A 13,077-nucleotide genomic window follows, 5' to 3' on the forward strand; every position below is an offset into this window, starting at 1 on the left:
AATGTTCAGTAGTTTTTTCAGTCATAAATTTTTGACGGTTTTGCTTTGTGTCGTAAATTGAGGAAAGGTAATTTAAAAAACTTAGCTTTACGCAGTGCTACATAAGTATCAAAAATGTTTTCTCGGGCTTCCCTGGTGGCGCAGTGGTTAAGAGTCCGCCTGCCGATGCAGGGGACACGTGTTCGTGCCCCGGTCCGGCGCTGAGCGGCTGGGCTCAGCCATGAGCCATGGCCGCTGAGCCTGCGCGTCTGGAGCCTGTGCTCCGCAACGGGAGAGGCCACAACAGTGAGAGGCCCGCGTACAGCAAAAAAAAAAAAAAAAAGTTTTCTCAGTAGTACTTCTACCATTAAATTATTGATAAGAATTCCATAAGACCTTATTAAGCCTTTAAAATAGCTGGAATAGATTTTAAAATCTATTATTTTCGCCCGTAGAAATGCTATAATAACATAATCAGATAGCTCTTAAAGTGTTGTTTCACTTTATATGACTTACCACAAGTTTATCACCATTTTTTTCCAAACTAGGGGGTCAAAATAAAAACATATCCGTCATTCCTGGAATCAAGTAGAAGTCAAATAGAATATTCTTGCCCACTTGCTAGCAAGGCTGCAAGGGGGGCACACAATAGGGGGAAACGACAGAGACTGTTATCCTAAATCAGTAGAAGGTAAAGAATTTATTGGTTTTCCCCAGAATTAATACTAATTATTTTCCTAATGTCTTCATTAAGAAGTGAAACAGAAGAATAAAGTGCCAAATTTAATCATCCTTCTTGTTTTGGAATCTTCTTGGGAACTGAGTAGTCCCATCAAGAAATGATCGGTGAGCTGCTTCTTCTTACTTACTCTCACACAATAATCAGAACCTATAAGAATGTAGTCATTACTGGAATGTGGTAATACTTATTCTTGTCTTCATGCCTTGTATCTTTAGATTACACAGACCTTGGGATGGAACCAGTGGCCTTCCTCTGGAACTGAGTTCTCAAGATAATTGTATTCATGCAGTTCATTTAGTTTATCAAATGAGATAGTTGTTTAAGCCACTCATGAGCTAAGGAACTACTCTATTCAGGCATAATTGTTCTAACTTAGAATTTTTTTCCTGGTATACCAAAAGATTTTTCTTAAATGGCAAAACAATCTTCCATTAAAGACATGGTAATTATATGCATCTTGAATTTATCAACAAGGGTTCTGCAAAGAGTTTTGTCACATACAAGTGGCAGACTACCTCTGCTAGAATCCTGGCTCCCCACACTTGCTATCTGTGTGATTTTAGATTATTTAACCTGATTCTTGGTTTCCTGATAAAAAAAAGGAATGATAACTGCATTATAGAGTTGCTTTGAGGAATAAATGAGTTAACTCATGTAAAGGACTTAGAACAGTGCCTGGACATAGCAAATGCTCAATTAATTGTTTGTTGAATTTTTTTTCCAACCAAACAATTTTCACAAGCAGGTTAGAGGTTGACTTTACAGTTTCATTCAGCATAGTGTTAATGATATCAAGATCATATGCTCTCTCCCCACAAATGTTATTTCACTTTATTGTATTCACATACAGCCAAACGTGTAGTAACACTGATTGGTGTTAACAGGGTAATTTCACAATACATCATTTCTTTTAACTTCCCTTATTTATAGTTAAAGAAATATACTCAGAATCAATAAGTGACTTGCATAAGGGCACAGCTAGTAAGTAGTTCAGGATACCAACCCAGGCTTTTTGATTCCTGGCCTAGTATTCCTTGCATTACACCCTAACTAGTTAAAGAAAAATCAGCTAAAAGAGTGAGTAGACCAAACAAATCTATTGATTAGATTACACTTTTAAAATCAATTTAAGAAATCATTTAGATTCTACTTTTTCATGTAATCAAGCATTAATCAATGAAATCAAGCATTAAAAATTAACAAATTATTAGGATAGCGTTATAATGGTTTACTTGGATAAAAAGTTAACACTGATAGCACTAAAAAAAATCCACTCATTCAATAAATATTTACTGAGCACCTGCTGCTTGCCTGGTACCAGGCTAGGTGTTAGGGATACAACGGTATTTAAATCAAATATGACAGGCCTTCACAGAGCTTACAGTCTCATGAGGAAAGAAAATTAAAAAACAAGTTAAGCAAAGTGAAACTAAGTGCCACGACAGAGGAAGCACAGGACGCTATTGGAACATACGGCTAGGGTAGCTGCACCAGCCAGTTACTATAATACATAATAATTTACAACAATTAGAATAATGATGATTATTTTCTGGATATCTGGAGACTTTAATAAAGTTATTCATGAATACCATATGATTTTCTTCCAGTTAACCTACCTACCTCTTGAACTCATCACAAATGTAAAACCTGCCAATAAGAAGTTTGGAATTAGCTTCACTCATTAACTTTTGAATTTCTACTCTGATCTTTTGTCTTCAGAAAGTTTTATTTTTATTGTAAACTCATTTAAATATGTGGTATTAAGTCCTTATACTATTTCACTCATATTGACTTTATTACAATACTCATCCCAATTTAAAGCCAGAAATTTTTTTTTTAATTGAACTTCCATCGTTTAACAGTTCCTTCAGTAGAGAGGAACACATGTCGATTATTGATTTCTAAAACTAAATGTGGTAAAATCTTCTTTTTCACCACCAGAGTGAAATAAAATACTACTTTCTTAATGGACTGAGCAACCATAAGATGACAAATGTGACACACTGAGAGGGCAATGTGACTGCAGTATACAAAGTGCCTCCTCATGGACCAGAGATAGGATTCCAGATTTCCACATTGCACTACTGACTGACAATTTCATGTGTAACAAGGTAAAGGAAACTTACGTGTGACTTATGGGTGTTTATTACCTAAGACTCTCATGGTGAATAACCACATATATCTAATAATTTACTTTTTACATCTTAGTTATCAATATTAAGTAAATTTTATTTAACCAGAAGTCTGCCCAAATATGACATTAATTAAATTAAGAGAAAGATTGAGATTATAAATTCAACAGAACTTCTGAAAACATTTTATTTACATTTCATTTCAGTCAAATATTCAAAGATTTTGAAATCTATAAGGCCATCTATCTCAAGTTCAGAATTTTTAATACTATTTGGAAAACTACTTTTGAAAAGTAATCGAAGAACATTTCAACACATAGTGATGAAATGCACAATTTTTAAATGTTACATGAAACAATTAAATACATATATATAACACTGAAAATTCTTTATTTAAAAACACTAAATTATTAAAATGAGTAAAAATGACATTGTAAAATAAGATTTTTTCAAAGCTCACTACTTTGAAGAAAACATACAATGACATGGATCACAATATATACAAAGTAGGAAATAAATCATCATCTGTCATTGATGGGAAGACTTGCATGCTTTCAAAGTATTCATAATTTTAAGCCAAACAAAATGTTGCTTAGAGGGAATCCTTCTTTTATATGTGAAGTCTCTTTAGAGGCGTTTTAAATTCCTCTTACTCTGGGCACTTCCTGGAAGAGCATCTTTTCTATTTCTTGGCTTTGCTGCTCCTCTACTACATTCTTCAGACCCATGATAAGCACACAAACATAACACACAAAAGTCAAAACCACAGGCTGTGCTGCTACATAGTCCCCTTTTCTTATAAGGCTGGTACTTAGCAGGGGATTGGCACCTTGGGCAAGGTTTTAATGCTTCATCAATAAAAAGTGTTTTGGCAACCTGTAGTAAAAGCACACAAACTAAATCTTCCATTTTCGCATAGAGAATTGCTTTATTTCAAACTCTGTAAATATTTAATAATTATGATACTCACCTTAACATATTCTTCCTGTTTACTACTTAAGTGAGTAACAGAAGAACTCGCTATAGGTGTCAAAACTTCTCCCCAGGGAGAAAATGTTGAAACTTGTTCTTTCTGAAAACCTGGTGTCCTAGCCTGTGCTTGCACAGATCTTAAAGCTGATCGATTTAAAAGATGGAGCCGAGTGGCAGCATCATCAACATTTAATATAGCCCCCTGTGGTAAAAGACAAGAGGGGTTAACACTGTAATATCAAAAGTTCCAGGACAGCTTTCTGATGCACATGTATTTAAATGTTTGGAAGTGGTTTTACACTACTGGAATTTTCTCCCTAAACCTTTCCTTTTTAGAAAAAAAGGAAAAAAAAAAGAAAAAACTCTCTCATCTAGCATTTAAAAGTCAAAGAAAAAGAAAAAGAAAAAATTAAGACAATAAATGCTAGCTTTAAGTTTGCATGCTTGGTTATTTTTCTGTTTAGAGCGTGGGTTTGCAAACTTTTCCTGAAAAGGACCAGATAGTTACAAGCTACTTAATTGTTGTTTTAGCAAACACAGCTATGGATATATGTAAATGAAAAGAGCAGGGCTGTGTTCCAATAAAACTTACTTTAAAAACACAGGTGATGGACAGGATTTGGCCCACAGATCAGAGTTTACCAAGTCCCCTTTTAGGCCAAGGTGTAAGAGGAGGTGAATCAAAGCTTACTATGGGACATCATGGAATTCTTTGAAGGTTTCTTACCTTAGCCGCATGTCAGAAAAATAATGGGCCTGGTTAGACCATGAAACCCAATTTGTTTGGCTGGTTTATACAAATACCAGATACTTGCAATGCTTGATTAATTTTTACACTTGAGTTTTAAACAGCTTTGATATTTTAAAAGGAGAAAAAAAAAGTCTCTTATTTGAACTGGATTTCCACATTACTCAAATATTTAGCCAAGAAATATTTTCAATGAATAATCCTTATAGCCTTCTATTTTGTTAAGCTTGGGAATGAGAAAAAATAGTAAGTTTTTTTTTTTTAACAAATTGGCATTTGTAACCAATTATCAAATTAAAATGTACTACAGGTGAATTTCCTTAAGTGTCCAACTATAATTGTGTTTCCTCTCCCTCCATAGTCTCCTTTTGCCAGAGTTGGCTCCTAAATGGGGAGAGTTAAAAATATGAGAAATGACAGTAGGATAAGTATAGGAATGAAGTTAGCTGGCCATGAAAAATTATGCCATTAACAGTTTAACAACATATGCATAAGTGTGATGGATGAATATTGGTTTTCAGAAATTAGAATTAATACAGTTGAACTTATTCAAGGACTCAATACATCTCTTTATGTTACACTTTATAAATGATTTGCAGCCTAAGCTAGAAGCGTATGACACAAGAGCATACTAAAAGAAGACACCCATTGGATTTCGATGCAGTTGGCAAACACAGTGATGCTGCATGCACCAAAAAATGAATAGAGATATGTTGTTGAAGCAAATTTCATCCACAGAAGAAACATTCATTCATTTAACAAACATTCATAAAACATCTACTAGGTGTCGAGTGAATAAAACAGTCTAATCCCTGCCCTGTTGGAGCTTAAAATGTGTGCTACTATCTCTGAACAGTATAAGGTCAAGCAGTCAACAAAGGCACGCATTCATGAGCACCAACATTTTTCAAAATATAGTCTCCATCACGTTACCAGAATATAGTTAAATGTGACAGGGGAGTCACCTTACTGATGTTCATTTCCATGATTATAAGAAAACAGTGAAGACTACAGTAAATTAAGAAATTCAATGGAAAAAGTATGATATTCTGATTTTAATGGTCATTCTCACTGCTGCAAAGCAAACAGATTAAATAGAGATCCTATCACACATAGCTGGTGTGTGCGTTTTAATTTTTACATATAAAGGGCTTTCAGTGACACTATACAAGTATGAGGAAAACCACCAAACAACTTTGTTTTATAATTTTTCTGTTTTGGTTAATGATATACATTAGGATAGTTCAGGTAGAAAGCAACCAGTCCATTTCAGAAGAGGAGGGCAAAAGGCATCTGGAAGGATGTCTCTGAGGAAAAGAGGGAACAGGTAGAATACCTGATACATTCAGAGTTAAGAGGAGATTTCCAGTTCTGGTGGATAACAGGAGATGAGTCAGGGATCTGTATAGAGAAACAATAAGCAAAAAAAAAAAAAAAGAAGAAAGGAAAGAAAGAAAAAAACTGGGCAATTATTAACTCTGAGGAAAAAAGGTATAACAGGTATAATCATACTGTACTACATGTCACAGCTGTCAAAAAGTCATAAGAATCTCAACACAGTCTTAATAATGTCAGCACCTAATTCTAATTTGCTCCCAAACAATGGTGTAGTTACATTCATAAGATAGGAGAAAGGACTTCAGAGGGAGAGGTGGGTAGATAGGTAGTGGTGAGAGGTTAGAGAACTCACCTAGTCCCTCTATAGAAAAAAACAAAAGAAGAAACAGCAGTAAAGGCATGCCATTCAGAAATATGGAGGTAAATATCAAAAGGAACAACTAAAAAGTGATTGCCTCTATGGGGCAAGAATCAAGAGTAGGAAGGGCAGGAGAATATGTGCTTTCTTATAAGCCTTAAAGTGCAATTTGATGTTTTAAACCATGTACTGTGTCTACTGACAAAAAAATTTAAAGCAAATCAGAATAAAGGAAAATACTCAAGTAAGGAAAAAGTACAGTCCTTTAAGAAACCAAGTTAAAAAAAAATTGGTGGCTAGGATATGAGGGTAGAATGCTTTATCTAGAACTACCCAAAGGCTTACCAATACAACATGTTTCTTCCACATAGGATGTAAAGAGTACATGGAGCTAAAAGTTTAATATTAATGGGTACTTGCTTAAAAAATGTGCTTTTGGTCTGTCCTTAGCATGTAGGGAGCCACTCTAAAAAGATATGTTAAGAAGGAAATTTATATCTTCAGTATTATAAGCTCCCAGAGCCAGCAGCTGCAGCAGTAGCCAAGAGCCGTGAGTCAGTCGTGAAGGATTATTATAGGTGAGAAGGTAAAACGTTTCTTCAAATAAAATAGAAAGTCAATACTTTAGTTAATAGCGGTCCCTAATATTTCCTTGGAATGAGAAACTCCCCAATCTGTATCTAGGTGTTCATATTAGTTTATACCATGCTTCATCTCAGTTATTATATTTCACCAAATTATAAATTTACTTATGTTATTAAACACTTTTTACTAGAACAAGAATAAGAAAGTTAATTCTCAGAGTTTCTTTTGGTATTGATGCCTAAGAAAGGTCTAAAAGTTGAATATACAGTAAATATGGGTGCCAGAGTCATCAGATGCCTGTTACACAAAGTAGTATCCCCAGAAAGAATTAATCAGCTTCTGTAAAACTTTTCTTGTAACTTCAAAGCTGGACCTCAAATCTTCAAGAGAGCACAAGTTTATGATGTCTTACAAGTACTAATCTGCCATGCTCACTCACCTCCAGGCCTCCATATATGCTATTCCCTCTGCTGAAACACCTTCCCTAACTCGTTATTCAGCTCTCAGCTGAGATGCATTTTTTCCTCCTCTTGATCCCCACTCCTTTTAAATGTTCAATAGAGAGAACTCTGGGCTTCCTCTAACACACCTGTACTGTAATCACCTGTTTATAACTATCACCCACTGGGTATCACCCACTGGCACTGGGTATGAGTGCCAGGAAAGCAAGGGATCATGTCACAAATGTTCACATTGTAATCTGAGCAACTGCATGTAGTATCTACTCAAAAGACTGGATGGGAAAATGCTATAAGGATGTCTAACTATGAATAGGGTCCAGCATATCCTATTCAAATGGTATTCAAATACTGCTAACAGCATACACACTTAACAACAAAACCCAGTGAGATGTTCTTGATGTCAGTTAGGCTACTCCACTAATGCACTGGGTAGAGATGGAGTTTGGGAAAAATAGAGAGTTTATGAGTGCATGAGTTCCCTGGTGGCCTAGTGGTTAGGATTCCAGGCTTTCACTGCCGTGGCCCAGGCTCAATCCCTGAGATTCCACAAGCCACGTGGCACAGCCAAAAACAAACAAAAAAAGAGTTTATGAGTCAATGTTGGTAAATGGAATGGTTAAAAGATAGCAAGATAGCAGGAAAACCAAATGAGGTTGTCCAGCCATATGGGATTATTAGATATTTATACAAATCCATTTTAGAATAGTATTATATACATTACCTCAGTATCTGTTTTCAGTTGTGTGATATGAAATTTCCTCCTCTGATTTGCTTTTTTGTCTTGAATAATAATTTCACGCCAATTTCTGCTCACTTTCCAAATACTGTAACAAAAAGATCAGTCCTTATATTGTATATATTCCACAGAATTAATATTTTTCACACATGACAATAAGAAAAATTCATTTTAAAGATTTTGGATAGTTTATTTAAAGCTAAAATTTTACATTAAAAATATGACTTGATCTGCATAGTTGTGAAAGAATACCTATTAAAATATGCCAGCATCATATTGACAGATTACTATCTCATAAATGGTTTAGGAAAAAACAAAGTTTCGTATAAACCCAAATGAGTCCACTGCGAGGCTAATTAAGAGGATTTAACTTAAACATGACCCTAAGATTAAAAATTTGGAACATGACATGCAGCAAATGATTATCAACTGTAGTGCAAGAGATTCTATAAATTTCTCCTATTATTGTATTTAACAAATTTCTGTCACTTTGATTAAATAAACACAAAAGCAATCAATCCTTTATTGGAAGTACTAAGTGCCAAATACAGTTGATCCCTGAACAACATGGGTTTGAATTCTGTGGATCGGATCCACTTACAGGTGGATTTTTTCAATAGTAAATACTACACAGACTGGTTGGTTGAATCCAGGGATGCCGAACCGCGGATACGGAGGAAACTCGGATATGGAGAGCTGACTATAAATTATACAAAGATTTTTAGACTGCATGGCAGAGGGTCAGCGCCCCTAATCTCTGGCTGTTCAAGGGTCAGCTGTAATAAACATTATTATGGGTAGCACTACAAAGTTCCTATTTTATAAACCATAGTTTATAAGACTAAAGCAGCTAAAGAAAAACACAATTTATGTCTAGTGATTGCTTATTTATCAATAACTTGGACTACATTCATTATTAAAGAAAAGCTAATCCTGCAACTGTTAATATGGTCTTTTTTATTACTTTAACTTAACAAATCACTCAAAGTGAATGAGGTCAGGAGAAGGTTATGGAGGGCCCCAGGTTATAGTTGAGTTGTCAACACTACTATTCTTCCAGTTACCGTGGCCACTTCAATTGCCATTGCCTCTCCTTAAGCCGATACATGTGCCTTATATCAGATAGATGGAGAGATACAGGCAGAAAGTCACTCATTAATGGGGAAGAAATGAAATACATGTTTGGGTATTTGCCTCAGCTATGTCAACTTACCGTAATTTCTCATATTACCAAGAATAAGCACTGCCAAGATTATACATGCACTCTGCAATACAAATACTATAAATCTAGAGGGATGGCAGCAAAGGCAATTATTGAAATATGACTGAATATCATTTGTTCCTACAAGCGAGCACCCAAAAGAGTCACCCAAGTTTTAATTCTAACTGGTCTGTATCCAAATACTCCAGCATATAAAAATAAAATTCCTATGTCGCAGCCATCTCCTTATTTTTTTAAACAAGTAATTTATCTCATTTGAACATTTTTTTAAAGGTACATGTATGTAGGCCATTCATCTGCTTATCATCCTACTTGGGTTACACCAAAGACATTCCTGATCAAGGCTATTCTGAAAGGACTTAAACCTTAATAAGAGTTTTGGGAAAATATGGGCTTAGAGATCAGAGGGCTCAGCTGTAGACCTGGATCTGTTTCTGTCTCCTTGAGTGACCACTGGCAGATCACTTCTCTGGAGCTCAGTTTTCTCATCTGCAAAATACATAATAGGACTAGACATTTCAGAAGACTTCCAGCTATAAGATTCTACAATTCTCTACAATAGCCTACATTTAATTTATGGGGAAAAGGTGAAGAAGGGTTTTAATAGAAGAAGGGGCCATAAAAGAGTAAGGATTCTATGAACCCAACTCTTCACACATACCTATGGAAAAAGAGGCTCACTAACTCTCTTGCATGTCCTTCCCCAACCATGATCTTGCAAAAATCCTGTTCCACATGGCTTCCCTCCTTCCTGGTCACGGCATTCCCAAGGGCCTTGTCTTCTGATAGTCCTGCACTTCGCAAAATTGCCAGTATAAACACAGTCTCTCTTTAGTCTTGTAACTCTAGTTCCTACCCTCAATACTCCTATATATGTGACTTCGTTTCTCTTTACTTATGAAGCGACATTCAATATACTGAAATTTCTGTGAAATTTCTGAGACACTGAAGAATTTCACTAAACCACCTTTGACAAAATATAAAGTATCCAAGATAGAGATGCTAAAACAAAATTTCAAAAAAAAGTACTCAACTAACAGAAAAGCTTTCCAACTTAAAAAAAAAAAAGTGATAAAAGGCAGTTTTATTTCAGAAAAAAAAAATTTCTTACCTGCATAGGCTTTCTGCAGCCAAGGAATCTAAAACCATAGCAAGAACATGCTTTAAGTTTCTGTATTTTAATTCTGTTAAGATGTCCAGTTTTTCTATACCCATTTTCTTGCCAATCAGGCCTGCAAGTACACGCTGTAGTACAGCTATTTTCCCCCCGTCCCTTTCTTCTAACAGTTCACGTGCACCGCTTTGCTGGAGTCTTTTCCTTTTGCTTGTCATAAAGAGCTCATGCACTAACTGCAAGGCTGGGGTCTTTGATAAATTCTTAAAGCTTAAACTCAAATCCCCACTCTTATTGTCACTGCTTGGCTGACTCTCTGAGATGTCTGAAGTGGCCACTGGTGTTGATTCAGAGCCAGAGAGGTTGGGCTGCTTTTCTTCTTCTGTCTCAGATTGTGAGCCTTGCTCCCTAAGGGTGGACAGTCTTCTTAATCTTCCAAGACGCCTTGATCTTCTTACCGTGTCCCTGACTTTGAGAGTTCCCTTATGTTTCTGAAGCAGTTCTTGGAAAGAGCCCTCTTGGTCAGTGAGGGAATCTTCTGATTTATCCAAGCAAAGTGAGTTAAAGCCACTGTCTTCAGGTGTTGAAATATTGCGTCTCACTTCACCTAAAGGAGAAAGCCTTTGACTTACATTAAATTTAACATTTGCTACAAGATTACTTATTGGAGTCACAAATATGTCCTCATCTGTTCCACAAGTTGTTCTACTGACCGAAGAGCCCAGAAGTTCAGGATATGTATTCTCATCGTTAATACATAGACTGCTGTCGCTAAAGTCATGTGTGATAGAGTCTTTAAAACTATTGCCTTGAATTGGAGATATACATTCAACTTCAAATAGGCTACAGTTATCTTTGGAATCATCAACTGTGGACGTCTTCTGTTGAGAAAAATTAAGTCTCAATTTTTGACTGCTGGAAGTCGCTTCTTCTGTTTTCAAAGTGCTAGTAACTAAAGAACTAAAATTATTTTGCCTTGGGAAACCTGAAGCACTGCTTGGAATATTTTTTTCTAAATTAGGAACTTGGCTTGTACTACTTTCGAGAGAACTATTTTGTGATTCAAAGTCCCCCTTTAGAAGAGAGAAAGATACGTCCAATCTTCTGCGCAGTAAAAATTTTTTTCCACTGACTTTAGGAGTTTCACAAAGGTCTGGGGTTTTATCCTTTTCCTTCCTGGGGAAGACAAATCTCTTTCTTTGAGTGGGAGACTCTAAACTATGTGTTAAGGCCAGACTTGAAGTTTCAGGATGTTCATGGATTAAAGTTGAGCCTCTTTCTTTCTTTCCAAATGATTCTTTATCTGTATTATCAAAGCTGCACGATTTTAACAGCTCACTGTAGCCACTATCTTGAAATGAAGATGTGGAACAAAAGTCTCCAAAGCTGGACGACTTGATGTTGACAATAGGAGAGTCCACCTCATTTCCTGCTCCAGTGCCAGCTTGACCTGAATGCCTTTCTGACATCTTCAAAATCTCTGTTTCTACAAAGTGAAAACAAATTTTATTCTTCCTTTGAAATGAACAGTCTGGCAGCTTACACCAAAATACATTACTTGTTATGAGCACAAATAGTAATGGAAAATTGTATGGCAATAAAAAAAGTTACTTTAAAAAACAAATCTACTCTGTACTCATGTCTCTTACATAAAACAATGTTTTAACATCGCGAAGACCAAAATTTCCAGGAAATAAATATTCACAGATTACCTGACTAAGCATAGGCTAGGCACCATGCAGAAATATTTTCTTGAACTACACTTGAGAAAAACAAAAATCTCATGGCATCATTTTTAGATGATTTAATTACTTTATGACTTTTACAGTGCTAAAGTACATTATTGTAGTTTTAATATTCTAGCTTATTTGTGCTGACCTATATTTTGTCAGTTGGATATTTCCTTTCGATATTTTGCGATGTAAATAAAGCTGCTTAAAAAAAAAACTATAAGCTGATTTTTAAACATGTATTTGGGAAATGTGTCACGTAAGTGCTGCCACTAGACTAAACTGCAATATGGCTAAACAACTCTAGGATAATGTCATTTATACTTGTAACACGGGCCTGTCTCAGAAACTCAGTCCTCCTGACCATTCACAAGGTCTAAATTGGCAGACTTTCACCTTTGCAAAGACTCTTTGGCTCACTAATAAATTACTAACACATTCTTGAGTTAGCCAAAATGAACCCCTGCCCCACAGATACATGGCCATGTCAAACCTGGCAAGTTATACTCATTCATGCCTCATCTTCTAAATATTTTCTATTTGGGGGAAACCCACCCTTTATAATATTCTTGAAATTGCAAATAAAGAATTCAAGTACACTCCTTAAAGAAGAAATGTGATTCAGTAATTATATTTGTAAGGAATGACACTAGGAAATACTTTACTCATTTGTTTTTAAGGAAATACTTTACTCTTTCACCTTTTCAACGCTATCATTGCATTCCTTCTTTGTGGAAACTTGAATTACATCTTAGCTCAAAGTATAAGAAGAAAAGATAAGAAAGTTATCATAGCATATATTTCTGCAGACTATTCAAGGGACACTAAGAAAATTGTCATTCTTCCAAAGTTTTCTCCAGGCCAAGTACACGATTTTTCTCTATTAAAAAGATCCTGGGAAGATGTATTTTAGTTGAGTATAATGGGAAAGTAATTTATTTATGCTTAAGTTACATCAGT

At 35.5% G+C, this 13,077-nt stretch overlaps 1 protein-coding gene across 1 annotated transcript; it reads right to left on the minus strand.

The window, feature by feature from the left end:
• Nucleotides 1-3,282: 3,282 nt before the first annotated feature.
• Nucleotides 3,283-11,926, minus strand: FBXO43 (F-box protein 43). The gene is made up of 4 exons (XM_027131505.1): nt 10,385-11,926; nt 8,037-8,139; nt 3,824-4,027; nt 3,283-3,729 (listed from the first exon to the last, which is right to left on the minus strand). The coding sequence occupies exons 1-4, from the start codon at nt 11,854-11,856 to the stop codon at nt 3,481-3,483; spliced, it is 2,028 nt and encodes a 675-aa protein (XP_026987306.1). The 5' UTR covers nt 11,857-11,926; the 3' UTR covers nt 3,283-3,480.
• Nucleotides 11,927-13,077: the final 1,151 nt, after the last annotated feature.

The sequence above is a fragment of the Aethalodelphis obliquidens genome, unplaced genomic scaffold (genome assembly GCF_003676395.1).
Source record: "Aethalodelphis obliquidens isolate GAN/ISIS:26980383/991018 unplaced genomic scaffold, ASM367639v1 scaffold39, whole genome shotgun sequence".
NCBI lineage: Eukaryota > Metazoa > Chordata > Mammalia > Artiodactyla > Delphinidae > Aethalodelphis > Aethalodelphis obliquidens.